A 27,603-nucleotide genomic window follows, 5' to 3' on the forward strand; every position below is an offset into this window, starting at 1 on the left:
GGGAGAGTTTAGTAAGAGGGATACCGATTAATAGAGAGTTACAATAGTCTAGACAAGAATGAATAAGAGCAACACTAAGAGTTTTTACAGAGTCGAAAGTAAGAAAAGGTCGAATTCTAGAAATATTTTTGAGGTGCAGATAAAAAGAGCAAGCCAGTGAACGGATGTGGGGGATGAATGAAATCTCTGAATCAAATATGACCCAAAGACAGCGAGCATGTTGCTGGGGAGTAATGGTGGAACCACACATGGAAATGGCAATGTTGATCATAGGTAGGTTAGTAGAGGGAGGAAACACAAAGAGTTCAGTTTTTGACAGGTTCAGTTTCAGATAGAGGGAGGACATGATGTTGGAGACAGCGGTAAGACAATCACTGGTGTTTTGTAATAATGGAAAAAACAAAATCCAGCTCACCATACCGACATTCCCAAGAGCTCGGAGCACGGAACCGCTGTGTCAGGGCGTGGACGAACAGGAAAGAGAAGGAGATCCAGCTCAACGAAATAGTGAAAAATCCATAATTTATTTCACTTAAAATATAGTGAAAGGACAAAACATCAGCATACAAAAAAATTAAAACCAAGGTCAACGCGTTTCCGGTGACTAAGCACCCTTAATCATGATCAAATCAACCATGATTAAGGGTGCTTAGTCACCGGAAACGCGTTGACCTTGGTTTTAATTTTTTTGTATGCTGATGTTTTGTCCTTTCACTATATTTTAAGTGAAATAAATTATGGATTTTTCACTATTTCGTTGAGCTGGATCTCCTTCTCTTTCCTGTTTTGTAATAATGCAGGGGTGATGTCAAGAGTAGAGGTGGATAATTGGGTGTCATCAATATAGAGATGGTACTGGAAACCAAATCTACTGATTGTTTGTCCAATAGCGGCAGTAAACAAGGAGAAGAGGAGGGGGCCTAGGACTGATCCTTGAGGAACCCCAACAGTAAGGGGAAGATGAGAGTAGGAGAAGGCAGCAAAAGAAACAGTGAAGGAGCAGTCAGAGAGGTAGAAGGAGTACCAGGAGAGAACGGTGTCCTTGAGGCTAATGGAGAGGAGCATAGTGAGGAGGAGCTGATGATCCACAGTGTCGAATGCTGAAGAGATCCAGGAGAATTAGCATGGAGAAGTGACCATTAGATTTAACTGTTAGTAGATCATTAGAGACTTTAGTGAGGGCAGTTTCAGTAGAGTGTAAAGAGCGGAAATCGGACTGAAGAGGGTCGAGAAGAGAGTTATCTGAGAGATAGCGGATTAGATGGGAGTGGACCAAGGGTTCCAGGAGTTTAGAGATGAAGGGAAGATTAGAGACCGGTCTATAGTTAGCAGCAAAGTTTTGGTCGAGGGATGGTTTTTTTAAAAGTAATGGACGTATGATAGCATGCTTAAATGAGGAGGGAAAGATCCCGGAAGAGAGAGAGAGAAGTTGAGTATTTTTTGGTAAATGACTGGTGATAGCAGGGGAAAGGGACTGGAGGAGATCTGACAGAATAGGGTCACTGTTGCAAGTAGTAAGGTGAGAAGATGCAAGGAGCCTGATCACTTCTTCTTCTGTGACTGGTTCAAAGTCAGAGAGTGAGCTAGATGCAGTGGGAGAGGGAGGACAGTGCATGGTATGAGAGGGTTGGGAGAAAATGTCCTGTCAGATATGGTCAATTTTTTCTTTGAAATAATTGGCCAAATCGTCAGTGCAGAGATCTGTAGTTCGGGCCTGCCCTTTTGAGTTGAGTAGGGAATGAAAAGTGTCAAAGAGATGTTTATGATTATTGGATAATGAGGTGATGAGGGCATTGAAGTAGGTTTGTATAGAGAGGTGAAGGGCAGAGTTGTATGTTTTATGCATAAACTTATAATGGATGAAATCTTCAGGCAAATTAGATTTTCTCCATAGACGTTCTGTGCACCTGGAGAACCGCTGCAGAAAACATTTTTGAGGCGTGTGCCAGGGTTGTCGTCATCTGTGCCGAGGTGTTCTATGTATAGGAGGTGCAGCTTCATCTAGGGCACGTTGCAGTGTTTCATTATGTTTCAGTGCAGAGTCAGAATATGAGGGAGGAGATTGGGGCCAATGAGGACTGCAAATTCTTCATGAGTTTCAGGGTGTTAATGGCCAGTATATTTCTATAAGTGTGGAAAGTTGCGGTATCCTGAGCGGGATGACAGTTCTTGACAGAGAATGAAAGAAGGTTATGGTCAGAGAGTCAGAGACAGGAGTTGGTAAAATCATACATTGAGCAAAGCCAGGAGAAAACCAGGTCGAGGGAGTTTCCATCTTCATGCATAGGAGAGTTAGTAAGCTGCGAAAGGCCAAAGGAGGAGGTTAGAGATAAAAAATGAGTGGCAGATGGGGAGAGGGGGAAAAGCAATGGGGATGTTAAAGTCTCCCATGATGAGGATGGGGATGTCACAGGAGAGAAAATGTGGAAGCCAGGTGGCAAAGTGATCCAGGAACGAAAGGGAGGGACCCGAAGGACAATATGTAAGGAGGTGGCGGGGACCCTCAAATGCATCCTCTCTCCTATACTCCGAGTGCGTGTGTCATATACGGCACGCTGATGGTTCACTAGTGTTTTATATGGTAATGTCATTGTCATATGTTGTATCCTGTTGTATGTGCGGTTTACTAATGTTCTTCCAATGTGTAATGTGTAGTATATGTTCTCTTAATGTTTTACACTGTAATGTGAATGTATTTGTACATATTTAGCTTAGGGATAGAGAGTTAAGGGTTAGCTAGTTGGGAGAAGTTAAAAGAGGGATGGTGCAAAGTCTCTGGACATAGGGAAGAGACTTCCTGCTCTTACAGCAGAGCCCAAGAAGGCTTTCCCAGTGCGAGACCTGCACTATAGTGTGGGCTGAAGATCCCCCAAATGAGGGGAGGAAAGAGCTGCCCCAGGCTGATGGACAGCATAAATGGACACTGGCTCTGCAGGATTGTCCCCAGGAGAAATACGGGTTCGTGACCAAGGCAGGAGCTGGTGTTGTGCAGCTTACTAAAGTTGCAGGGAAACGCAGGGACCATTGTCTTATTTGCACCGTGTTCAGTAAAGTTTCTTCAGTTGGAACAGAACTCTGTCCTGTGGTGTCTCCTGACACTGATTCCTGGAAACTGAAGTAAACTTGTGATGAAGGTAACTGACTGTACTGCAGGACTGGGACTCCATGTGTTATTCCATGTACAAGGGGCAGGGGTGCTCACTGACTGTTATTTGATGGACTCTGCCATGACTACCACCTCGTGACACCTTGTTATATTTGGCGTAGTCGGCATGATCGAATCCAGAAGCCCTGCAGCTACAGAACTGGTGGAAAAGATTACTGGAACTTTGAAGGTGACAGCCGTGAAAGAGTTAAAGATGGCAGCTGACAGTGACTTTAAGATGGTGCCGAATGCTGACAAGGAGACAGAGGTGAGTGGCGCGGTAATGGAGGGCGGTGCCACCTTTTGTGGGTGTCCTGAAGAGAAATGGGTGCCAAAGTGGAGGAGGTCACATCCCCCCGTGACTAATTCCCACCCAAAATGTGTGCGGGCAAAGAAGAAGCTTCAGCTTGTGCAGCAGAGTGTGAGAGAATGGGTGGAGCAGCTAGAAGAGATCCTACCCACGAATGGGAGAAGCCCAAAAGACAGTGCCAGCATGTCAGGAGAGGAGACGCCATTACCGGACAACATGCAGAGGCAAAGCATCTCCTTCCGTGGTGGCATCGGACGCCAGGATTGGAAGCGAACTGTGGCCCGGGCCTGTCCTTTGGAACCTGATGGATGAGTGAGTGGGAGGAGTTGCACCCTTTCCGACGGACAGAAAAGCAGGCTGTTGAGGATGAGGATGTCGTGGGACTGGTGGAACCAGACCTGGAACCGGAAAAGGCCTGGAAGACCTTGGAGGCGGTCCTGAGAGGACTTGTCGCGACCATGGTTACCGGCTCCCGTGGTCGCAGGCAAAGATCATCACCAAGCGCAGCGGTGGTGAGCAAGGAACCCAAGTCCAACCAGACGGCCGTGCCTACTCCTACCCCCTCACCTCCCTTGGCCCTGCCATCATCAACGACTCTTGCTGCCTCCTCCTGCGCATACCTGGAGGAGCCCAAGGCGCGGGGAGTAATCAACGAAAAGAAGTGTCAAAAATGCTGTACTGTGAATGAGTTGCAGCGCCCCGGAGGGGGAGCCATGTATGACCGAGTGGCCAGCGGTGTCATCAGGTACTTTAACACCACGAGCAGTTATGGATTTATTCTGGAGACCGGCATCGGAGATAAGGTGTACTTTAACACCGGATCCATTGCCTTTAAGGGTTCTCTTCAATTATGGGATCGAGTCACCTTTATGAAGGTGCAAAGGCCCCGAGGGCCATATGTGGTGGCTGTAAGGATGGCATCCAGTCAGGAGCAAGGACAACCGCAAGAGGCCCAATGTTGTGAGTAGCCGGCTGCAACGATCGCAGCTCATGCAGATAGGCAGGAGGAAGTGGCGCCTGGACCGAATGTGGCAGCCGCAGGTGCATCACCAGAGCCGGTAGTTCTGGGAGTCATGAGACCGCTGCTGGTGGGGGCACGGAGTGGGAGAATAGACTCCTCCAGTGAATCTTCGGCCCATACATATATTTATTGTTGTACACAGGGCCCAAATGTGGCTCACTATTCTAATCAGCGGCTATGTATAGATCCCTGGCAACTGAAGTGAGCGTGTGATGAAGGTAACTGACTGTACTGCAGGACTGGGACTCCTTGTGTTACTCCATGTACAAGGGACCGGGGTGCTCACTGACTATTGTTTGAAGGACTCGACCATGACTACCACCCCGCGCCACCTTCTTACAGATACACAACCGCCACTCGCATGGAGAAGGGGATATAGAGTCTGACAGCATGGACATCAAAAGAAGGGAAGACAAGTGAGGGTACTTGGGGGATAGGTAAGTTTGGGTGATAGTAGCAGATCAAAGCCTCCACCTGGTCTGTTGTCCGATCTTGGGGTATGACAGAAATGTAGACCACCGTATGAAAGAGCTGCAGCAGCAGCGGTGGTGTCTGACTGCTGGATCCTGGTTTCAGTAAGAGCCAGAAGGTTAAGAGAATCAGAAAGGAAGAGGTCTTGGAAGAGGGAGAGCATATTACACCCATTATTGTGTAAAATCTAACCTTTGTGCCCTTTCGATATTCTCTCCATGATTATTGTTCAATATAGGAACTGTTGTGATTAACCCTCACTTTTCTGTCTATCCTCTGTTTATGATGAGGTTATCTATCATTATCATAGAATTTTTATGCATCTCAATTTAGCACAGTTTTTTTCAAACTGGTCAATAACAGCTTTCCTTTTATGTGGTCCCCAGTTGTTCATATTAATTGTATGTTATATATGTTTGCTTTTATTGTCATTTGTACCCTTCACTATTGTGCGGGCACTCTTGCACATAGTGCCAATTTTTTGCCATTCACTTTGTAATAAAGGCATTTTATATCATCTATACATGTGTCCCATGACCTATTCTTGTTTGCTTTCCATGTTCATTGTTTTTTTTTCGGGTTTTCTATACTTTCGAATGGTCTGCCATTCATTGTCAAGGACGTATATGATATTTATGTTAAAAGGTCCGATATGGACTCTATATTCAATTAAGCTATTGCGTCCATTTTTATTTTCTTGCTGGTGGTCACTACAACAGGAGTTTGCAATTTTCACTCAGCAACATCCACTGCTGCTTGTTTCTGAAAAACACCAATGGAGTCAAAATCGTCACTACATCTGTAGATAAATGCCAAAAGGGTTATAATTTCCAAAATATGGTCACTTGAGGGGGATTCTGCTCTTCTATCACTTAGGGTCTCTTTATATGGAATCTGCAAACTATTCTACGAAAATCTGCGTTCCAGGAGGCAAATAGCACTCCGTCCTTCCCGAGGCTCGCATATGGCTAAATAGAACTGTACATCCACATATGGGGTATTTCTTCATTCAGCAGAAATTGTGGGACAAATTTTGGTGCCATTTTTACCCTTGTCCCAGTATGAAAATGTAAAACTTGGGGCTAACACACAATCTTGGTGATAAAAATCTAAATTATATATTTTCTTCACTGCCCAATGGTATAAAAGTCTGTGACACACCTGTGGTATCAATATAATCACTGCACCCCTAGGTTAATTAATTGAGAGGTTTAGTTTGTAAAATGGGGTCACTTATGGGGGGTTATGCTGTTCTTGCACCTCAGGGGCTCTGCCAATGTAACATGGCACCCTCGAACAAGTGCCATAAAATCTGCACTGTAATATGGCACTACATCTCTTCTGAGCTTTTCACTGTGCCTTAAAAGTAGTTTTCAACGACATATGGGGTAAACTCAGGAGAAGTTTCACAACAAATTTTGGGGTCCAGTTTCTCCTGCTACCCCTGTGAAAATACAAAATTTGGAGCTAAAAAAGATTTTTGTGGGAAAATGTGATCTTTTTATTTTCACAGTTTAACGTTATAAGCTTCTGTGAAGCACCTAGGGGTTCAAGTTGTTCAATACACTTTTGGATAAGTTCCCAAAGGGGTCTAGTTTCCAAAATGGTGTCACTTGTTGGGAGTTTACACTGTTTAGGCCCATCAGGGGCTCTCCAAACATGAGATGGCGTCCACTAATTATTCCAGCAAATTTTACATTCAAAAAGTGAAATGGCGCTCCTTCCCTTCCGAGCCCTGCTGTGTACCCAAGTAGATTTTCCCCACATATGGGGTATTGACATGCTCAGGAGAAATTGCACAACAAATTGTAAGGTTTATTTTCTCCTGTTACCCCTGAGAAAGTAAAAAAATAGGTCTAAAGGAAAATTTTTGTGAAAGAAAAGTAAATGTTTATTTTTTCCTTCCACATTCCAAAACTTCCTGTGAAACACCTGAAGGGTTAATAAACTTCTTGAATGTGGTTTGGAGCACCTTGAGGGGTGCAGTTTTTAGAATGGTGTCACACTTGGTTATTTTCTATCATATAGACCCCTCAAACTCACTTCAAATATGAGGTGGTCCCTGAAAAAATGGTTTTGCATATTTTGTTGTAAAAATGAGAAATCGCAGGTCAACTTTTAACACTTACGGTATAACCAAAAATTATGCTTAAAAAAATTGTGCTGATGTAAAGTAGACATGTGGGAAATTTTATTATCTATTTTGTGCGATATGACTCTCTGATTGAAGGGCATAAAAATGTAAAAAAGTTTGAAAATTGAGAAATTTTCAAAATTTTCGCCAAACTCCAATTTTTTTTTCACTCATAAAGTCATATCGAATAAATTTTACCACTATCATAAAGAACAATATGTCACGGGAAAACAGTCTCAGACTCAGTGGGATCCGTTGAAGCGTTCCAGAGTTATTACCTCATAAAGTGACACTAGTCAGAATTGTAAAAATTGGCCCGGTCAGGAAGGTGAAAACAGGCTTTGGGGTGAAGGGGTTAAGGGTGTACTCACTTTTGTTGCTAGCAGTTTAGAAATTAATGGCTGTTTGTTGAGTTAATTGGAGGGCAAATTGACACTGTTATAATAGCTGTACAGTGACCATCGTATTCTGTATCAAAGTGTCATATCTTCAGTGTTGTCCCATGAAAAGATATAACAAAAATATTTTCAAAATGTGAGGGGCGTACTCACTTTTGTTATATACTGTAATTTGTAGATGTTGTGTATGGGCTGTCAATTTGATGCCAGCGCTGCAGACAATAATAGTCCCTGGGAGCAGTGGCAGAGACTCAGTGCTGGACTGGGGAGTGTGAATAAAGAAAATGCAGTGGGGGGACAGGAGTTTTCCAAAATCAGAAAACTCCGTTAACCTCTTCCTATTAGAGCCAATTTTTGACTTTTACTTCAGTTTTTCAAAGAGCCATACTTTTTATTTTTTCAATTAAAATAGTATAGGTACTGTTTTTATTTTTTGTTTGTTTGTTTTTTGGAAGGGGGGGGTGGGAATCTAGTTTTCATTAATTCCAGCAAATAATGAGATAAATATGTAAAGTGTTGTAAGCTTAATGTGAGGTAAATATAACCTGACAACAGGGCTTGAATGGCCATCTGGCAATTCTGAAAAATGTCAGATGGGCCGGTCCGGCTGTGGGCAGCATTGCATGCTACGCCATTAACACTATCAGCATCCTCAGGTCGCCGATACTGTTAAAGGTTGAGACGAAGCACCGAACCACCGGCACTTATGCCTGGTTTCCTTTATGTCTACAGCTTGTTTCAAGCCAGCAGCATGCAGGCATGTCACTGCAACGCGTTGCCAACGTCCACATGCCCACATCCAATGTGAGACTGGATAGAACAGGAGATGGAGGTTGCAGAAGATGAGGTGTCCAGATTAGGTGAGTATAAGATTTTTTATTATGGGGGTCTGTGGGGGACCATCATATTATATAAGGGGCTAGAAGGTGGACCATCATCTACTGTATACTGTAATTGTCTAAGGGTCACTTCCGTCTGTCTGTCTGTCACAGCTATTCATTGGTCGCGGCCTCTGTCTGTCATGGAAGTCGCTGATTGGTTGCGGCAAAACAGCCACGACCAATCAGCGACGGGCACAGTCCGGAAGATAATGGCCGCTCCTTACTCCCCGCAGTCAGTGCCCGGTGCCCGCATACTCCCCTCTGGTCACCGCTCACACAGGGTTAATGCCGGCGGTAACAGACCGCATTATGCCACGGGTAACGCACTCCGTTACCGCCGCTATTAACCCTGTGTGTCCCCATCCCAACCTTTTACTATTGATGCTGCCTATGCGGCATCAATAGTAAAAAAATGTAATGTTAAAAATAATAAAAAAAACAAAAAACCTGCTATACTCACCCTCCGTAGTCCGCCGAGCCGCTTGCGCCTGCCGCCATCTTCCGTTCCCAGCGATGCATTGCGAAATTACCCAGAAGACTTAGCGGTCTCGCGAGACTGCTAAGTCATCTGGGTAATTTCGCCTATGCATCCTGGGAACGGAAGATGGCGGCAGCCGCGCGCCTATCGCCGGAGCTTCGGTGGATCCCAGGGGTGAGTATATAACTATTTTTTATTTTAATTATTTTTTTAACAGGGATATGGGGCCCACACTGCTGTATACTACGTGGGCTGTGTTACATACCGCGTGGCTCTGTGCTGTATACTACATAGGCAGTGTTATATACTACGTGGGCTATGTGATATACTCCGTGGGCTGTGCTAGATATTACGTGGCCACTGTTATATACTATGTGGGCAGTGTTATATACTACGTGACTGGACAATATACTACGTGACTGGGCAATATACTACGTAGCTCTGTGCTGTATACTACGTGGCTCTGTGCTGTGTACTACGTGTCTATGTGCTGTATACTACGTCGCTGGGCAATATACTACGTGGCTGGGCATTATACTATGTGCCTGGGCAATATACTACGTGACTGGGCAATATACTACGTGACTGGGCAATATACTACGTGACTGGGCAATATACTACTTGACTTGGCAATATATTACGCAGATGAGCAATATACTACGTAGCTGAGCAATATACTACGTGACTGGCCAATATACTATGTGGCTGGGCAATATACTACGTGTCTGTGCTGTATACTACGTCGCTGTGCAATATACTACGTGACTGGCCAATATACTATGTGGCTGGGCAATATATTACGAGACTGGGCAATATACTACGTGACTGGGCAATATACTACGTGGCTGGGCAATATACTACGTGACTGGGCAATATACTACATAGCTGGGCAATATACTATGTGGACTGGGCAATATACTTCGTAGCTGGGCAATATACTACGTGACTGGGCAATATACTATGTGGCTGGGCAATATACTACGTGACTGGGCAATATACTATGTGAGTGAGCAATATACTACGTGGCTGGGCAATATACTACGTGACTGGGCAATATACTACGTGGCTGGGCAATATACTACGTGACTGGGCAATATACTATGTGGGCTGTGCAATATACTACGTGGACATGCATATTGTAGAATACCCGATGCGTTAGAATCGGGCCACCATCTAGTACTATATAAGGGGGTTTGAGGTGGACCATCATATTATATAGGGGGCTGTGAGGTGGATCATCATACAGTGCTGTGGGTGGGATCATCATACTATAAAGGGGATTGTGTGGGGCTTCATACTGTGTAGGGTAGTTGCGGTGGACATTATATTGTGTGAGGTGGCTGTGGGGGTTATCATACTATGTGGAGGTCTATGGTGGCTATTATTCTGTGTGAGGGGCTGTGATGAACATCTTACTGTATTGAGCGATTATGAGAGATATACTGTATGGGGGGCTTTAGTGGACGTCATACTTTATGTAGGGGTCTGTGGTCAACATCATACTTTATATTGGGGGAAGTGGTGAATGACAGAAGAAAAAGGAAAAAGCAATCAGTTCACCAACTGTAGTGAAAAATGTGCACAGATTCAGAGTATTGATCGATGCATGGATCTTTGGGACCGGTATCCACGAGTTAACAAAATAAAAAAGGAAATGAAGTAGTATAAAACATTAAAAAAATAAAGTCTACATTAAAAAAACAAAAATAAAGCAAACCAAGGTAGGATATGCAGCACCTTACGCGTTTTGGACAGTAACGTTCTTACTCATAGGTAACCCGTACCCCAGAGAGAAAGCGTCATCTGTCCCCAAATCAGAGCGCCCTCCCCTGTATACATGAGCACAGCCAGCGTTCTATTACTGTACATATACACATGGCAGAGCTGGGGACACTATCTCCAGGAATGGAGGGGTTACTGCCCCCTGCCCCCGCCCAGTAATGGGGAATCTCCAGCACCTACCTCCACCTGCAGAGTCGCACACCACATATATGGCTGCTCTGTGCGCACAGGACCTGTGATGAGGTCACTGGAGGGGAGGAGTCAGGGGTCACATGATCAAGGGCCTCAAGCTCCACATGTCAATTGTGCACTGCATAAGTGTAAAGGGCTGTCCATGCTGCTGCACAGAGCAGGCGCCCCTTTCTGCCAGAGATAATGGCAGGCGGGTGTCCTGCAGTAATGCTGAGGACATGGCGAGATTTCTGGAAGGGCAGTGGAATCCTTTAAGTGATACACAACTCCTACACCAGTAGTGATGAGCGACCATGCTCGGATATGTGGGCACAACCAGAGCTTTAGGCCCTATTGAGTCATCACCTGCTCCTAAGTTGACCGTAGAAGAAGCAAATCTGTGCCTGAAAGAATTTATGGCCGATGTTGGCTTTACCACAGATACCAATACTCTACTCTGATGATATCACAATCTTGTCAACTCCTTTAGATCTTGCCCAACACACATCGTCATCATCGGTGACACGACTAACCATTAAATTAGTGTAGCAGACGTCCTGGGCTCCTTGCCCTTCTGCTGATTCCTATCACTTGATTTCTCCTGACTCTGAGAGCCACTACCATCACAGATGCCACTATTTCTAATTAACCAGTGCCGCTGCCAGAGCCCCCCTACTAAGCAGTACCCATGTCAGTGCTCATACCGCTAATAAAAAAGGTTAACTGTTAAGACATTAAAGGAGGATGAAAGTCAAAGAAGCATTATGTGACAGGAGTGATGTGCCATAGAGCCCATAACATCCTTGGCTTCCTCACTACTAATGCGCTTGCTGGGGTCAAAGGACAATTGTGATCTGCATTTGGTACTACTATTGCCCTGACAGGTGCTGACGGTGATGGTGCTGCTGCTACTACAAAAGATAAATGTTAGCTCATCTGATGAAAAAAGCTTTGAACTCTTAAGATGTGCACGGACCCTGAATCACAGTTGGAAGGATAAGAATACATGTGGAAAATCGGTAATTTTGTCCTGCACTCAGTCTCCCAAGTTTTCAAGTAAAAAAAAGAGTTTTATTGATCCATTAAAAAGAAAAACAAAAGTTTAAAAACCGGAGGTCCTGGAAAGAAATCCTACGTGTTTCAAACCAAGAAATATGTACGGTTCTCAGTCATGGGTACCTGCAGCTCCCACAACCTTGTTGATAGATGCCATGGTATAGAATTTTTTCCTTTTACATTATCACATCCATTGCCATTGCCACTTTTTCATTTTCCATACATTTTTACCTCACGAAAATCAACACTTATTTTTTCGAAACACAATATCTCCTTTGCCCAAAATACGCGACTACAGATGGAAGAACCAGAACGGTAAAGATCAGGGTCAGTATCGAACACCTAGTGTCCGTGCATGGACCCTAAACACGGATTTTCCCTGAATTCCGTGTTACTGTTCGGGTTTGTCAGCCTGAACATGCTGTCATCTGTGTGACAGCGCAAGAAACACCAGCTATGATTGGCGGTAAGTTCGTTACTGACGGTCAGAGCACTGCAGTTACCTCGCTGGCATACAGATGACAGTTTGTAAGAAAGCATCTGTGGCCGACGGTAAAAAGGTTGCCGCTGGTCACAGGCGTCAGCTGATGAGAGCACTTCAACAACATGCATGTACCATATAAAATAAACAATAGCTAAAGAAATAAACATTAAAAACACAGAATGAACAGTACCATGAAATGAGACAGGCTCTAATTACAATCCAAGCCGATAAGAAATCAAAAACGGAAAAAACAAAATAAGAGACATCTTATAGATTATACTGGAGTATAAGATCTTGTCGCACATTCAGACCCTGTGGGATCCTTGTCTGCAATTTAAATATCCAGTACAACTCCCTATTGAATAGTTTTCTTCTCATGTCTCCACCTCTAAACAGTTTAACCACTTTTTCTATACCTATGACTGAAAAGGAGCTGGTATTACCCCTGTGTATGTTTTTGCAATGTTTAGATACCGCAGATATATTACGTGCAGTCTGACTGCTGGCATCCAAAATATGTCTCCTTATTCGCTTTTTTTAACTGACCTATGTTGCAGTCCACATAATGTAGGTTGCACAATGTGCACTCTATAAGGTAAATTACCCCTTCTGTATTACAGTTAATGTAACCTTAAATGGGAATTGTGGATCCTGAAGATTTAGACAAAAAATTGGTACTTATAAAATGGAGATACAGGGTTTTTTTGTTAGATGCGTTTTTTGTTTCTTCCGTTTTTGATTTCTTATCGGCTTCATGGTACTGTCCATTCTGCGTTTTTAATGTTTTTTTTTCATTAGCTATTGTTTATGTTATATAGTACATGTATGTTGTTGAAGTGCTTCTACAAGGGGTTAAATTTACTTATCTTGTAGTTAATTAACCCATTACTTGCCAAATTAGAAATTTTCATTTTACGAATTTTTCAGAAAAGGGCGTCCCAATATTCAATTAAAAATGACAATGACATGATTTCCTATTTTGAAAACATTCATTTTACAAGCACAACACAAAAAAAATTGGACCTAATTATAAAAATTATGAAATCTTAGTTGCTAGAAGCAAAAGATTAGGCGTCCCAAAAAAAACGATATTGGTAGATAATGGGTTAACAATCAGCACTGGCTTTTTCACCTCTTTTCTCCATGAAAGGTTTTTAGACCTCCAGTCTGATAGTCCATACTAACCATGATTAAGACTAGAGTGTTGAAACGCGTCGGTTGGTAGCTCCCTGGGACTTACATGTTGTGCCTGCTTTTATTAATTTTTTCCACTAAAGATAAAGTTTTATATTTTCCTACTCAGGAGTACCTTCTTTTCTTCATTCCCTGGAACTTGCACACCCAAGCCAAGGAGGCTCCGTGCGTCGGACTCATTCTTGGAAAGAGACTGCAAATGGTGAGCTGACTTCTCCCATTCCCATCCCCTTTTATTGATATATGGAAGAGTGGGCCAAAATCCATGCTGCGTTGTGTGCAAACTTGGTCAAGAACTACAGGAAACATGTCATTGCAAACAAAGGTTTCTGTACCAAATATTAAGTTCTGTTTTTCTGTTGTAGCAAATACTTATTAAATGCAATAAAATGCAAATTTGTTATCCAAAAATCATACAATGTGATTTCCCTCACTGTACACCATTGTTTTTCATTTTCAGTACCTCTGGACCAAGACAAACATTAGCAAAATGCTCAAGGTATTACATTGTATGTAGTATTCTAACATGTTGCCTGCAGGTACACAATCAGTCAACATTCAAGACAGTAATATGGAGATGGTTCCCCCTTCTAGTTTTAACAGATTCCTCTCTTTTGTGCACTGGGGCATAGTTATCTGGAACAGAAAATGACCTTCCCCAAACAAAGCTTGAAGCTACAATTGTTCTTCTTTGGCATTAAGGAGCCTAAGCCAACTCCTGAAGAACAGCCCATAGTATTATTGCCCCTCCACCAAACTTTACATTTAGGCAGGCAGGTAACGTTTTTCAGACATTTGCCACTTCCAGACTTTCCATCAGTCTGCCATATAGAGAAGCAAACTCTATCACGCCTCAGAAGAAGCTTCCTCTACTCCAGAACCCAGAGGCAGCATACTTTACACAGCTACATCCGACGCTTGATGTTGTGCTGGGTGATGTAAGGTTTCAATTCAGCCATATCTCAAGCATTCAGTGTTTAAGTTTGTTTTTATTGTCAGAGGAAGGACGGACTCTGCAGTTACTGAGAAAGCAAAGTGCTGGAACTCATCTCTGTAACTTTATGTGGTCTCCACGTTTTAGCTGAGTGGCAGAGGTTTCTAAACACTTCCACTTTTCAATACCACTCATAGGTGATCGTGAAATATTGAAGAGGGATGAAATTTCATGGACTGACGTGTTACAACTGTGGAATCCTATTATAGTGTTATGCTGGAATTTGGTGAGCTAGTCCAACTAAAAGCCCAGGCTAATAATCACTTGGGATAATGCCGAGCCATCCACAAATCCCGACATGCAGCACAACAGAGTTTAGCGGACCAGGTTGAGGAAAGCAAAGCGTGGATCTGGGACATGTGCATAAAAATACCCGGCTCTTAGGGCCTCTCCCATCCTTAATAGAAGAAAGCGGATTCTTGTGATTAAACTTTCCAATCAACATTGGAGTATTTAAGTCCTTCTTTGGCACCCAACATCTCTCCTCAGGACCATATCCCTTCCAGTTGATCAAGTTTAGGAGATTACTGCAAACCTTCATACAGTCCTAGATACTTGTTCTCTGTGTCAGAATCAGAAGCGAGAGCAGGGACAGTCTTGACTGTAGGCGAGAACCTATTGAAGACCAGATGACATAGAAGAGACATAAAAAGCATTAGGGATTCTTGGAGTGGGAGGTAGTTTGAGATAGAAGGTAACCGGGTTTACTTATTCAAGTATTTATAATGGACCAATGAACTTGGTTGCCATTTATTTGCAAAAAGTCTTCAATGAGATGTGTTTTGTGGAAAGCCATACCTTATCTCAGGAAGCAATGTTGGGAACAGTTTGGTGGTGTCTATCAACACACTTCTTAGCTTGTACTTCAATACAGATGTTATGGATGTCCTGATAAATGCTTTTCACAGCAGAAAGTAGTCTTTTAGCTGCAACAGAGAGAAAGAGACCAGGTCTTGGCCAAACACTGTAACAAATAGAGATTTCACAGAAGACTCTGACAAAGAATTGTTATGGTCGAACTCAGCCCGAGGAAGCAGGTCTGGCCAGTTCACAATTGGAGAATATTCATAAATATGGTTCCATGAACTAATTATTTAAATCTACAAAGAAGATAAAAGTAAAGCAGCACAGCCTAGAAGCGAGATCAGGTGCACACTCAGTCCTCAATACTGGAAACCCGACAATCCCGGGAGGTGCTCGCTTTGAAAAATAAGGAAGGAACCATATGACAATAGTAGAAAAAAACGCGGCGACACTCACCGGACCTGTGATTAAGGCTTGTCTTTATTGAAGTATATGTGAACACATCTTCACGGCACGGGGAAGTAAAAAGAAAGAGGAGGTGAGCGGAGAGAGGACGACATCCGTTTCATGCCAACATCGGCGCTTCTACGGGTCCACGGGTTTGGGAATGATAGACAGTAGAGAAGTACTGGGAAATGTTTAATTTCTTACCCAGTGCCCTCCAGAACCTGGAAACAAATTGCACCCCACGATCACAAATTATATGGACAATCAGAGATTATATGAGCTGGAAGGACATGGAACCAGAAAATTTCTTTTAAAAACACTTGAGCCAACTGTGGAGCAGATGGTAGACCTGGTAGGGGCATAAAGTGAGACATTTTTGAGAAATGATCCACATCAACCCAGATAATAGCGAATCCCTGGGTTTACGAAGGTCTATCTACATAGAGATCATAGCCCAAGATTCTTGTGGAATTGGAAGAGGCTGGAGAGGACCGACAGGTGCTTGATGAAAAGGTATGAACTGTATATGTGTATAGTGAGGACAGGATACTATAAACTCCTTCACGAAGTTCAGCCGTACATTTAACTACCGGATGACTGGAGAGGAGGGATGACTTTCCACCGGAGTGCCTTTGAAACCAGGGAATACAGTCATGGCCAAAAATATTGACACCCCTGCAATTCTGTCAGATAATACTTATTTTCTTCCTGAAAATGATTGCAAACACAAATTATTTGGTATTATTATCTTCATTTAATTTGTCTTAAATGAAAAAACACAACAGAGAATGAAGCAAAAAGCAAAACATTGATAATTTCTGTTGTGAATTCTGCTTTTGGGTTCCCTCCAGTGGTTGTAGGTGGGAATGCAGTTGTCTCTCAGTCGCAGTCCTGGCCAGGTGTATCTGCTGATTGCAGTTCTGACTGGGATATTTAGGTGTGCAGGATTCATTAGTCCTTTCCAGTTGTCAATGTTTCTTGTGAAGTGTTTGATCACTTTCTGGCTTCTCCTGCTTAGCTGCCAATTCAGCAAAGATAAGTGTCTGTTTCTTTTTCTGTGGCACACATGCAGTGTGCTTATATTCTGTGCTATTCATTTGTTTTTCTCTTGTCCAGCTTAGACTGTGTCAGTGTTTTCTCAGTCTTGCTGGATTCTCTGGAGTTGCAGATATACGCTCCACATCAGTGGCGTAACTACCGCGGTCGCAGCGGTCGCCAGTGCGACCGGGCCCGGCAGGTCAGGGGCACCCAACACCATGTTGCAGTGCAGGAGATTCCTCCTGCACGGCAACAGTCCAAGGTGTATCTAGGGGGAGGGGGCAGCCGGGGCACGTGAGAGACAGGAAGCAGCTCCAGTCATCATGCCAGGTGAGACTGTCAGCTTCTGCTCTGCAGCCCCGGGATAGAAGGTGAGAGCAGGGGGGGAGGTGCGGGACGGAGCCGCTTTAGTCAGGAGAAGCTGAGGAGCTGCGGAGCTGCAGAGCTGCAGCCGATTTACATCAGCCACCCCTGTACCAGAGAGGAGATTGTGAGTTGTCTATATGAGCTGGTATCATGTGTGTGTGTGTGATATCTGTAGCATGTGTGTGTGTGTGTGTGTAATATCTGAAGTGTGTGTGTGTGTGTGTGTGTGTGTGTGTGTGTGGCAGGGACTTGTGTCCCTTGTCCCCGTGTGCCAGTCTCCCTTGCCCATTTGTCCCTGTGTGTCCCCATGTGCCTGTCTCCTTTGTCCCCTCGTGCTTGTGTCAGTCTCCCTTGCCCACTAGTCCCTGTGTGTCAGTCTCCCTTTCCCACTTGTCCCTGTGTCCCCTTGTGCTTGTATCCCTTGCCCACTTGCCCCCATGTGCCCCTTGTGTCAGGCTCCCTTGCCCACTAGTCCCCTTGTGTCAGTCTCCCTTGTCCCCTTCTGTCAGTCTCCCTTGTCCACTAGTCCCCTTGTAACCTTCTCCCCTGCCTCCTAGCCCCCATGTGTCCCCTTGTACCTTGCTTCCTAGCCCCCCTATGTTACCCTTGTGCCTGTCTCCCCTAGCCCCCTTGTGCCCTCTCCCCTGCCCCCTCGTCACCATTTGCTCGTGTCTTTCTCACTGCCCCTGTATGGAGGGGCTGCATTATACTATTAGTTGGGCTGCGTTGTATTCTATGGGGGTTACATTGAGTTGTATGGCAGGGCTGCAGGGGGGGAGCCATTTGGAAGTTCGCACCGGGGCCTCTAACTTTGTAGTTACGCCACTGCTCCACATCTTTAGTTAGATGGTGGAGTTTTTGTATTTTCTGCTGTGGATATTGTTGGAAGGATTTTTAATACTGACCGCTTAGTATCCTGTCCTATCCTTTCCTATTTAGCTAGTGTGTGCCTCATTTGCTAAATCCTGTTTCCTGCCTGCGTGTGTCTTTTCCTCTACTACTCACAGTCAATATTTGGGGGGGCTGCCTATCCTTTGGGGTTCTGCTCTGAGGCAAGGTAGAATTCCTATTTCCATCTATAGGGGTATTTAGTCCTCCGGCTGTGTCGAGGTGTCTAGGTTTTATTAGGCACACCCCACGGCTACTTCTAGTTGCGGTGTTAAGATCAGGGTTTGCGGTCAGTATAGTTACCACCTACTCCAGTGAAAGTTTTCATGCTGCTCCAAGGTCACCTGATCATAACACATTTCACACAAAACTCCAAAAATGGGCCAGACAAAAGTATTGGCACCCTCAGCCTAATACTTGGTTGCACAACCTTTAGCCAAAATAACTGCGACCAACCGCTTCCGGTAACCATCAATGAGTTTCTTACAAAGCTCTGCTGGAATTTTAGACCATTCTTCTTTGGCAAACTGCTCCAGGTCCCTGATATTTGAAGGGTGCCTTCTCCAAACTGCTATTTTTAGATCTCTCCACAGGTGTTCTATGGGATTCAGGTCTGGACTCATTGCTGGCCACCTTAGAAGTCTCCAGTGCTTTCTCTCAAACCATTTTCTAGTGCTTTTTGAAATGTGTTTTGGATCATTGTCCTGCTGGAAGACCCATGACCTCTTAGGGAGACCCAGCTTTCTCACACTGGGCCCTACATTATGCTGCAAAATTTGTTGGTAGTCTTCAGACTTCATAATGCCATGCACACGGTCAAGCAGTCCAGTGCCAGAGTCAGCAAAGCAACCCCAAAACATCAGGGAACCTCTGCCATGTTTGACTGTAGGGACCGTGTTCTTTTCTTTGAATGCCTCTTTTTTTTTCCTGTAGAATCTATGTTGATGCCTTTGCCCAAAAAGCTCTACTTTTGTCTCATCTGACCAGAGAACATTCTTCCAAAACATTTTAGGCTTTTTCAGGTAAGTTTTGGCAAACTCCAGCCTGGCTTTTTTATGTCTCGGGGTAAGAAGTGGGGTCTTCCTGGGTCTCCTGCCATACAGTCCCTTTTCATTCAGATGCAGATGGAGAGTACGGGTTGTGTTATGGACCTGGTGGTTAGGAGCACCCGGAACGACCTGATGGTTAAACTCACACAGGACAAGCTCTGGGAAGTGGGAGCTCTGCTGACCGCAACCCCTAATCCTATCACACAACTAGAAATAGCCGTGGAGCGTACCTAACTCTGCCTAGATGCCTCTTCACAGCCTAAGAGCTAACTAGCCCTAGAGATAGAAAAATAAAGCCTACCTTGCCTCAGAGAAATTCCCCAAAGGAAAAGGCAGCCCCCCACAAATATTGACTGTGAGTAAAGATGAAAGTCACAAACACAGAAATGAAACAGGTTTCAGCAAAGGGAGGCCAGACTTACTAAACAGACTGAGGATAGGAAAGGTAACTACAAAAAGACCACGCAGAGTGTGCAAAAAGACCTCCGCACCGACTCACGGTGCGGAGGTGCCACTCTGCATCCCAGAGCTTCCAGCTAGCAAGGCAAAATCATGATAGCAAGCTGGACAAGGAAACAATGAACAAATAATTAACTAGCAGGGACTTAGCTTCTGCTGGAGTAGACAGATCACCAGAAAGATCCAAGAGCGAACTGAACCAGTGCAAGGCTATAAAGGCACAGATGATTCTTGGGGAGACCAAAACATCCAACACCGCGGAGACACCATCACGTGTTTCTCAACGCAGTCATTCCAGAACACTGCCCCCATCCCTTATGGGAAATATGCAAATGCATGTAAAGAAACTGCGAAGACACCATCACGTGTTTCTCGATGGTATCCATCCACAGACAGCTGAATACCATACCTGTGCCAAGCATGGATACCATGCTTGGCATAGGTGGCTTTCCTTCATAGGATGCTGCCCTTCCCGTGGTTGTTCCTTCCCGGGGAAAGGCCTGGCTATTCACTGCTTGCGTCGAGAAACACGTGATGGTGTCTCCACAGCTTCTTTACATGCATTTGCATATTTCCCATAAGGGATGGGGGCAGTGTTCTGGAATCACTGCGTTGAGAAACACGTGATGGTGTCTCCGCGGTGTTGGATGTTTTGGTCTCCCCGAGGCCAATCATCTGTGCCTTTATAGCCTTTTTACTAGGCACTGCTCCTAATAGCCAGATTCCTACTCCACACTGATGAGGGGCAAAAACCCCGAAACAGCTGTCTGTGGATGGATACCATGCTTGGCATAGGTGGCTTTCCTTCATAGGATGCTGCCCTTCCCGTGGTTGTTCCTTCACGGGGAAAGGCCTGTCTATTCACTGCTTGCGTCGAGAAACACGTGATGGTGTCTCCGCAGCTTCTTTACATGCATTTGCATATTTCCCATAAGGGATGGGGGCAGTGTTCTGGAATCACTGCGTTGAGAAACACGTGATGGTGTCTCCGCGGTGTTGGATGTTTTGGTCTCCCCGAGGCCAATCATCTGTGCCTTTATAGCCTTTTTACTAGGCACTGCTCCTAATAGCCAGATTCCTACTCCACACTGATGAGGGGCAAAAACCCCGAAACAGCTGTCTGTGGATGGATACCATGGCATAGGTGGCTTTCCTTCATAGGATGCTGCCCTTCCCGTGGTTGTACCTTCCCGGGGAAAGGCCTGGCTATTCACTGCTTGCGTCGAGAAACACGTGATGGTGTCTCCGCAGCTTCTTTACATGAACCAGTACAAGAACATTGACAGCTGGCATGGAGTAACGATCTGAGTGGAGTTAAATAGAGCAGCCAGCCAAAGAATAAACTACGTCACCTGTGGAAGGAACCTCAGAAGCAGCAGCTCCACTCACAGCCACCAAAGGGAGTCCATGGACAGAACTCGCCAAAGTACCATTCATGACCACAGGAGGGAGTTCGATAACAGAATTCACAACAGGGTTGACACTGTTGTACCCTCGGAGTGCAGGGCAGCTTGAACTTGTTTGGATGTTAGTCGAGGTTCTTTATCCAACATCCGCACAATCTTGCATTGAAATCGCTTGTCAATTTTTCTTTTCCATCCACATCTAGGGATGTTAGCCACAGTGCCATGGGCTTTAAACTTCTTGATGACACTGCTCACGGTAGACACAGGAACATTCAGGTCTTTGGAGATGGACTTGTAGCCTTGAGATTGCTCATGCTTCCTCACAATTTGGTTTCTCAGGTCCTCAGACAGTTCTTTGGTCTTCTCTCTCTTCTCCATGCTCAATGTGGTACACACAAGGACACAGGACAGAGGTTGAGTCAACTTTAATCCATGTCAACTGGCTGCAGGTGTGATTTAGTTATTGCCAACACCTGTTAGGTGCCGCAGGTAAGTTACAGGTGCTGTTAATTACACAAATTAGAGAAGCATCACATGATTTTTCGAACGGTGCCAATACTTTTGTTCACCCCCTTTTTTATGTTTGGTGTGGAATTATATCCAATTTGGCTTTAGGACAATTCTTTTTGTGTTTTTTCATTTAAGACAAATTAAATGAAGATAATAATACCAAATAATTTGTGTTTGCAATCATTTTCAGGAAGAAAATGAGTATTATCTGACAGAATTGCAGGGGTGTCAATACTTTTGGCCATGACTGTATCTCTTTGGTGGTGAATTCGAGAAAAAACTGATGGCAGTAACAATACGTTCAGGTTCAATTACATGTTAAGGTGGATTATCACCAGTGTCAAATGGATCAAAGGACTTGGATAGAGCATCAGTCCTGCGGTTTTTCTCAGCTAGGCGATAGGTGAAGATAAAATCAAATCATGAGAAAAAGGACGACCATTGAGCTTGACAGGGATTCAGCCCATGAGCAGGCTGAAGATACTTTGAATTTTTGTGGAAGACGTTGCCATTCCTCAAGGCCCAATTTTATGGTTAAAGGTTTACAGTCACCAATGGAATAGCTCTGCTCTGTTGGAGAAAATTTCCTAGAGAAAGATCCATTGCCATGATTTCTTGCTCTAGAGGAATTTTGCAAGAAAACTGCTCCTACAGCAATAGAGGAGGCATCCACTTCAAGGAAGAAAGGTCTTTTTTCTACATCTTCAACGCATTAACCTATCTATCCCTGTGTGGCCCATTAAAAAAAAAACATAATCAGGTTCCTCACATCATGTTCTCATACACTTTATGCAGTTAATAGCCCTCTGTGTCTGTACTGCTACATACTTAGGCTGTTAACTGGTTCATGCAGCTTTACATGAACACCCGATCCTTACACTATGGCTGGTCCAAACAACGAAAGCAATATTTACCATCCACCTCTCGTGTCTCCCTTTTTCCTATAGATTGTAAGCTTTCGAGCAGGGCCCTCACTCCTCTTGGTATCTATTTTGAACTGTGTTTTTGTTACACTGTAATGTCTATTGTCTGTACAAATCCAATCTATAATTTGTAAAGCGCTGCAGAATATGTTGGCACTATATAAATAAAATTATTATTATTATTTTCACATCAGAATGGTGTAGGACTGGAGCAGTAGAAAAACAAGACTTGAGTTCTTGAAAGGCTTGAACAGCAGATTCTGACCAGTTGTAGTACTTGGCACCCATCTGAATTAGGGCTGTCAGCAGGGCAACCACTTGAGAGTAGTTTTTAATAAAGTGATAATAATTAGACCGACTGGCTATGGCCAATCCTATATGACTTAAACTTTCACTGGGACCATATGAAAATGACCAGAAGAGATGAGGAATTGCAATTCTTGTTGCTCAAACAGACAATTCTCCAACTTGGTATGGAGGTGATCTCGTTACAGTCTTATTAGAACAGAGTGGATATGAAGCTGACAAGTCCAAGATTAAGCTGTTATCCAGATAGACTTAGAAATACTGACACAGAACATCATGAAAAATATTGTTCACAAAGTGCTGAAACACAGACGATGCATTGCACAAATCAAAAGGCATCAGTAGATATTCATATTGACCATTGTGGGTGTGAAACGCTGTCTTCCATTCATTGCCCTCTGTGATGTGGATTAAGTGCTATGTGACACACAGGTCTAACTTAATGAAGAAGTTAGCACCTTTAATCCTTGACTGAATGCGGTCAGAACGGAGTGAAGAATATGCCTCATGAGGTCCTCCTATTCCCACAATGCCAAAGTTTCACCAGACAATTAAGAAACAGTGTATGCCACTTTACAATGATCAGAGGGAAAATGTTGAGGGCAAAAATTCAAAGTATACGATGCATTGATTGACAAAACTCTGGCATTCTTAAAGCGAACCTGTCAGCAGGATTTTGCTAAGTAAATGACAGACATGGTCATGTTGCCACTGTTATACTGATTAAAATGATAACTGCTGTGAAAAAATCTGTCTTGTAGTTCTTGTGCAATCAGTGTTAGAAGTTTTCAATTAATGATATGTCCGTGCTCCAGGGAGGGACTGTAGGTAGTCTTATTTTTCTGCTCTAAACTAGAGAAACCTGCCCACTGGTCATCCCAAAGCACAGACATGTTCTTCATCATATAGAAAGAGAGAGAGAGACAGACAGTTTGTGCTTCGGGGCAGCCTGTGTGAAATTCTTTCCTTGGTTTCTCTGGTTTAGAGCAGGAAGATAAGACTCTGCCTACAGTCTTACCCCAGGGCACAGGCGTCTCATTAACTAAAAACTTCTAACACTGATTACACAAGAACCACAACATGGATTTCTTCACGTCAGTTATCATTTTTATCAATGCAACACGGCCAACCCAACAATGCCTGTAGTTTACTTACCAAAATCCTGCTGACAGGTTCTCTTTAAAGATAACCATAAAATCGTGCAGGTGTAGGAAATGTAGAGCTGCTTCCCAATCAGAATGCTGCCAAATAGAGTGTGGCAGGTGTTGCCGGGCTGGTGGAGAGACTGCAGGAGTCTGAGGAAGTGCATCTAGGCAACTCAATTACAGTGAGGAAAAAAGTATTTAGTCAGCCACCAATTGTGCAAGTTCTCCCACTTAAAAGGAATCTGTCACCGGCATCAGGGGCTTATCTACAACATTCTGTAATGCTGTAGATAAGCTCCCAATGTCACCTGAAAGATAAGAAAAACAGGTGATATTATACTCACCCAGGAGCGGTCCCGATGCGGTCTGGTCTGATGGGCGTCGCGGTCCGGGTCCAGCACCTCACATCTTCATAGAATTACATCCTCTTCTTTGCTTCCTGCGGCGGCTCCTGTGCAGACATTCTTTATCTAGCCTGTTGAGGGCAGCATAAAGTACTGCAGTGCGCAGGCACCTGGAAAGGTAAGAGAGGCCCAGCGCCTGCGCACTGCAGTACTTTATGCTGCCCTCAACAGGGTAGATAAAGTACGCCTGCACAGGAGCCATGGCAGGAAGCAAAGAAGAAGACGTCGTCGTATGAAGATGGGAGGTGCTGGACCCGGACCGCAACACCCATTGGACTGGACCGCATCAGAACCGCTCCTGGGTGAGTATAATATAAACTTTTTTTCTTATCTTTCAGGTGACATTGGGGGCTTATCTACATCATTACAGAATGCTGTAGATATGCCCCTGATGCCGGTGGCCTTAGCTTATAGGCAAATTTTGGGGTGACAGATTCCCTTTAAAAAGATGAGAGAGGCCTGTAATTGATATCATAGGTAGACCACAACTATGAGAGTCAAAATGAGAAAACAAATCCAGAAAATCACCTTGTCTGATTTGGCAAGATTTATTTTGCAAACTATGGTGGAAAATAAGTATTTGGTCACCTAAAAAACATGCAAGATTTCTGGCTCTCACAGATCTGTAACTTCTCTCCTGGCACCCTAAAAATGGAGATGTGCAACTGCTTCAGTATGTGGATAATTTGCTACTCTGTACCCCGAGCAGACAGGTATGTCTAATCGAAACAGCTTCCTTGTTATTACAGTATTTTTGTACCATGAAGGATGCAAGGTGACAACATAAAGTTTGTTTGGTTGTGGCAACCCTGGATTTTCTTTAGGAACTCACCCGAATTCTTTTCCTTATTTTCCTGATAAAAAAAAAGACTTCATAATACTGGGAAATAATTGATTTGGTCACCCATCCTAGTCACATGTTTGATCCCCACTATTTATCCTTCCGAATAGGGAAAATATGGACTAAAAATTTCCACCACCTCCCTTACACCTCTCCACCCTGTCCTCCCTTTGTTTGTCTTATCCCTTGTATGATGATCTTCTTCTTCTTCTTCTCCTCCCTCTTCCTACTTTTACATCTACTAAAATGTATATATCCTTCTTAGGTAGCGATATTCACCAATGTTGTGGTATGTTTCTCGATTGTTTGTCTTCCTTTTTTTTTCTACTTGATATATCTTTTAAATAATACAGAGAAAAGAGTATAGTGTATAAATGATCTTAAATGCATCAGTGATCAACTTGGATATACAAGAGTGGTATTATAATTCTGGTTATTGTATGCAATGAGACCCTGCATGGCCCATTTTAAAATTTGTTTTTTTTTTTATGTTATGCTTTGTTATGTATAACCAGTAAAATCTGATTAAACTAAAGTGAATGTTCTGGAGTGACTATCCCAGTCTCCTGACCTCAATATCATTGAGCCACTCTGGGGAGATCTCAAGCACGCAGTTCATGCTAGACAGCTCAGAAATTTACAGGAACTGGAGGCTTTTTGCCAAGAAGAGTGGGCAGCTTTACAATCTGAGAAAATAAAGCACCTCATCCACAACTACCACAAAAGACTTCAAGTTGTCATTGATGTTAGAGGGGGCAATACACGGTATTAAGAAAAGGGTATGTGAACTTTTGATCAGGGTCATTTGGATGTTTTGGGTTGTCATTATGATTTAAAAAGAGAAAACACAGTAGTTTGACAATAAATGACTTCACCCAATCACTAACCATGAGTTGATGTTATCATTCATATTCTCTGAAAAAAGGCCAAGAAAGCAAATCAAAAATTCTGCCGGGGTATGTAAACTTTTGAGCACAACTGTAAGATGCTATTAGTGCTGGCTTTGATAGCTTCACTTACGCTTGGGTGCTGGTTGTACAACACAGCCGGTACCCCCAATATATGGACTGCAAATGTCAACAAAGGTTAAGAATAAGTTTGTTGTAGACAGAACATTTCCCACCTTAAGGACATGAACATGGCTTTGCCCTTGTGTGAATCGTTGGGGTCAACAAAACTGGTTGTCCCAGTAAAACATTTTTTTTATTCTAAACAAAAAAATTACTACTCCTTTATGCGACCTCTCTGATGTATAATGAGATTATAGCCCCATAACATTTCCCACATTCCAAACAGGAAAATATCTTCTCCCCTGTGTGACTTCTCAGATGGGCATGAAGATGTGATTTTTGTATAAAATATTTTCCACATTCTGAATATGAATATGGCTTCTCCCCTGTGTGAAATCTCCGATGTGTAACAAGATGTAATTTCTGGTTAAAACATTTCCCACATTGTGAACATGAACATGGCTTCTCCCCTGTGTGAATTCTTTGATGTGTAATAAGACTGAATTTTGGGCTAAAAGACGTTCCACATTCTGAACATGAAAATGGCCTTTCCCGTTTGTAAATTTTCTGATGCATAGAAAGACTTAACTTTCAATCAAAACATTTCCCACATTCAGAACATGAAAATGGCTTCTTCCCTGCATGAGATTTTTGATGTTTAATACCCAATCTTTTATTTTTATTTTGCTCAACAGTCTGTGATGAATGAGAAGATAGACCCTGTGGTAAAGGATTAGATGGTACATCTTTGCTGTGAAGGGGTGGAAATATATCTGGGATAATAGCTTGCTTATGTGGTAGATAATGATCATCTGATTTCTGATCTGTAGATATCTCAAGTCTCTCCGAGTTCCTAATACAGTTACCTGCCAAAAATAAAACAGTTTCTTGCATACCTTTAGTATTTCAATTACATTATACTTTTCAATATTGAACTTGTAACACAATGAAGAAAAAGTAATGCATTTATGAAAATCAAAGGATGGATAATTGTGTTACTGATATGCAAATTGTGAAAAATTAGAAACAACATTTTCAAAATATCTCAATTCTTTCAGTATCTAGTATGAGCACCATGTGCAGAAATACATTCACTTACATTCCTTGTCATGCAATCAGTGAGAGACATCTGGCAGTGCAACTCTTATAGATAACATAGGAACTCTCCGCAGAGTGGATGTTCCTGTGCATGGGAGAGTTAGTAAAGATACTGTAGCTATCGGTCAAATGACTGGCCGAACCATTATTTGGCCATCAACTACTGTATGTAGTGTGTATTGGCTTTAAAAACAGTAGATCATAATTTTTAAGCTACTTGGCAGTACTCTCACAGTTTTTCACTTGTGTGTTAAAGCAAACTTCTTCTTAGGTTCATGTTTTGGTTCATCTGTCACCGCTAATTTATAGCCAAATGTTCAAAGAGAAGGTTAGGAACCTGATATTAGGTGATGTCTGTCTCACACATTCTCAAGCAGCACCATATACAGA

At 43.4% G+C, this 27,603-nt stretch overlaps 1 protein-coding gene across 1 annotated transcript in view; it reads right to left on the bottom strand.

Moving 5' to 3' along the window:
• LOC138666613 (uncharacterized) overlaps positions 1–27,603 on the bottom strand; it is a 180,296-nt gene that overhangs the window by 81,102 nt on the left and 71,591 nt on the right. The window contains exons 15-20 of the mRNA XM_069754809.1: positions 26,860–26,981; positions 26,559–26,682; positions 26,391–26,501; positions 15,370–15,445; positions 15,055–15,134; positions 10,801–10,867 (exon numbers count right to left, since the gene is read on the bottom strand). Coding sequence (XP_069610910.1) covers positions 10,801–10,867; positions 15,055–15,134; positions 15,370–15,445; positions 26,391–26,501; positions 26,559–26,682; positions 26,860–26,981 — 580 coding nt within the window. The remainder of the gene's footprint in view (positions 1–10,800; positions 10,868–15,054; positions 15,135–15,369; positions 15,446–26,390; positions 26,502–26,558; positions 26,683–26,859; positions 26,982–27,603) is intronic.

The sequence above is a fragment of the Ranitomeya imitator genome, chromosome 2 (assembly GCF_032444005.1).
Source record: "Ranitomeya imitator isolate aRanImi1 chromosome 2, aRanImi1.pri, whole genome shotgun sequence".
NCBI lineage: Eukaryota > Metazoa > Chordata > Amphibia > Anura > Dendrobatidae > Ranitomeya > Ranitomeya imitator.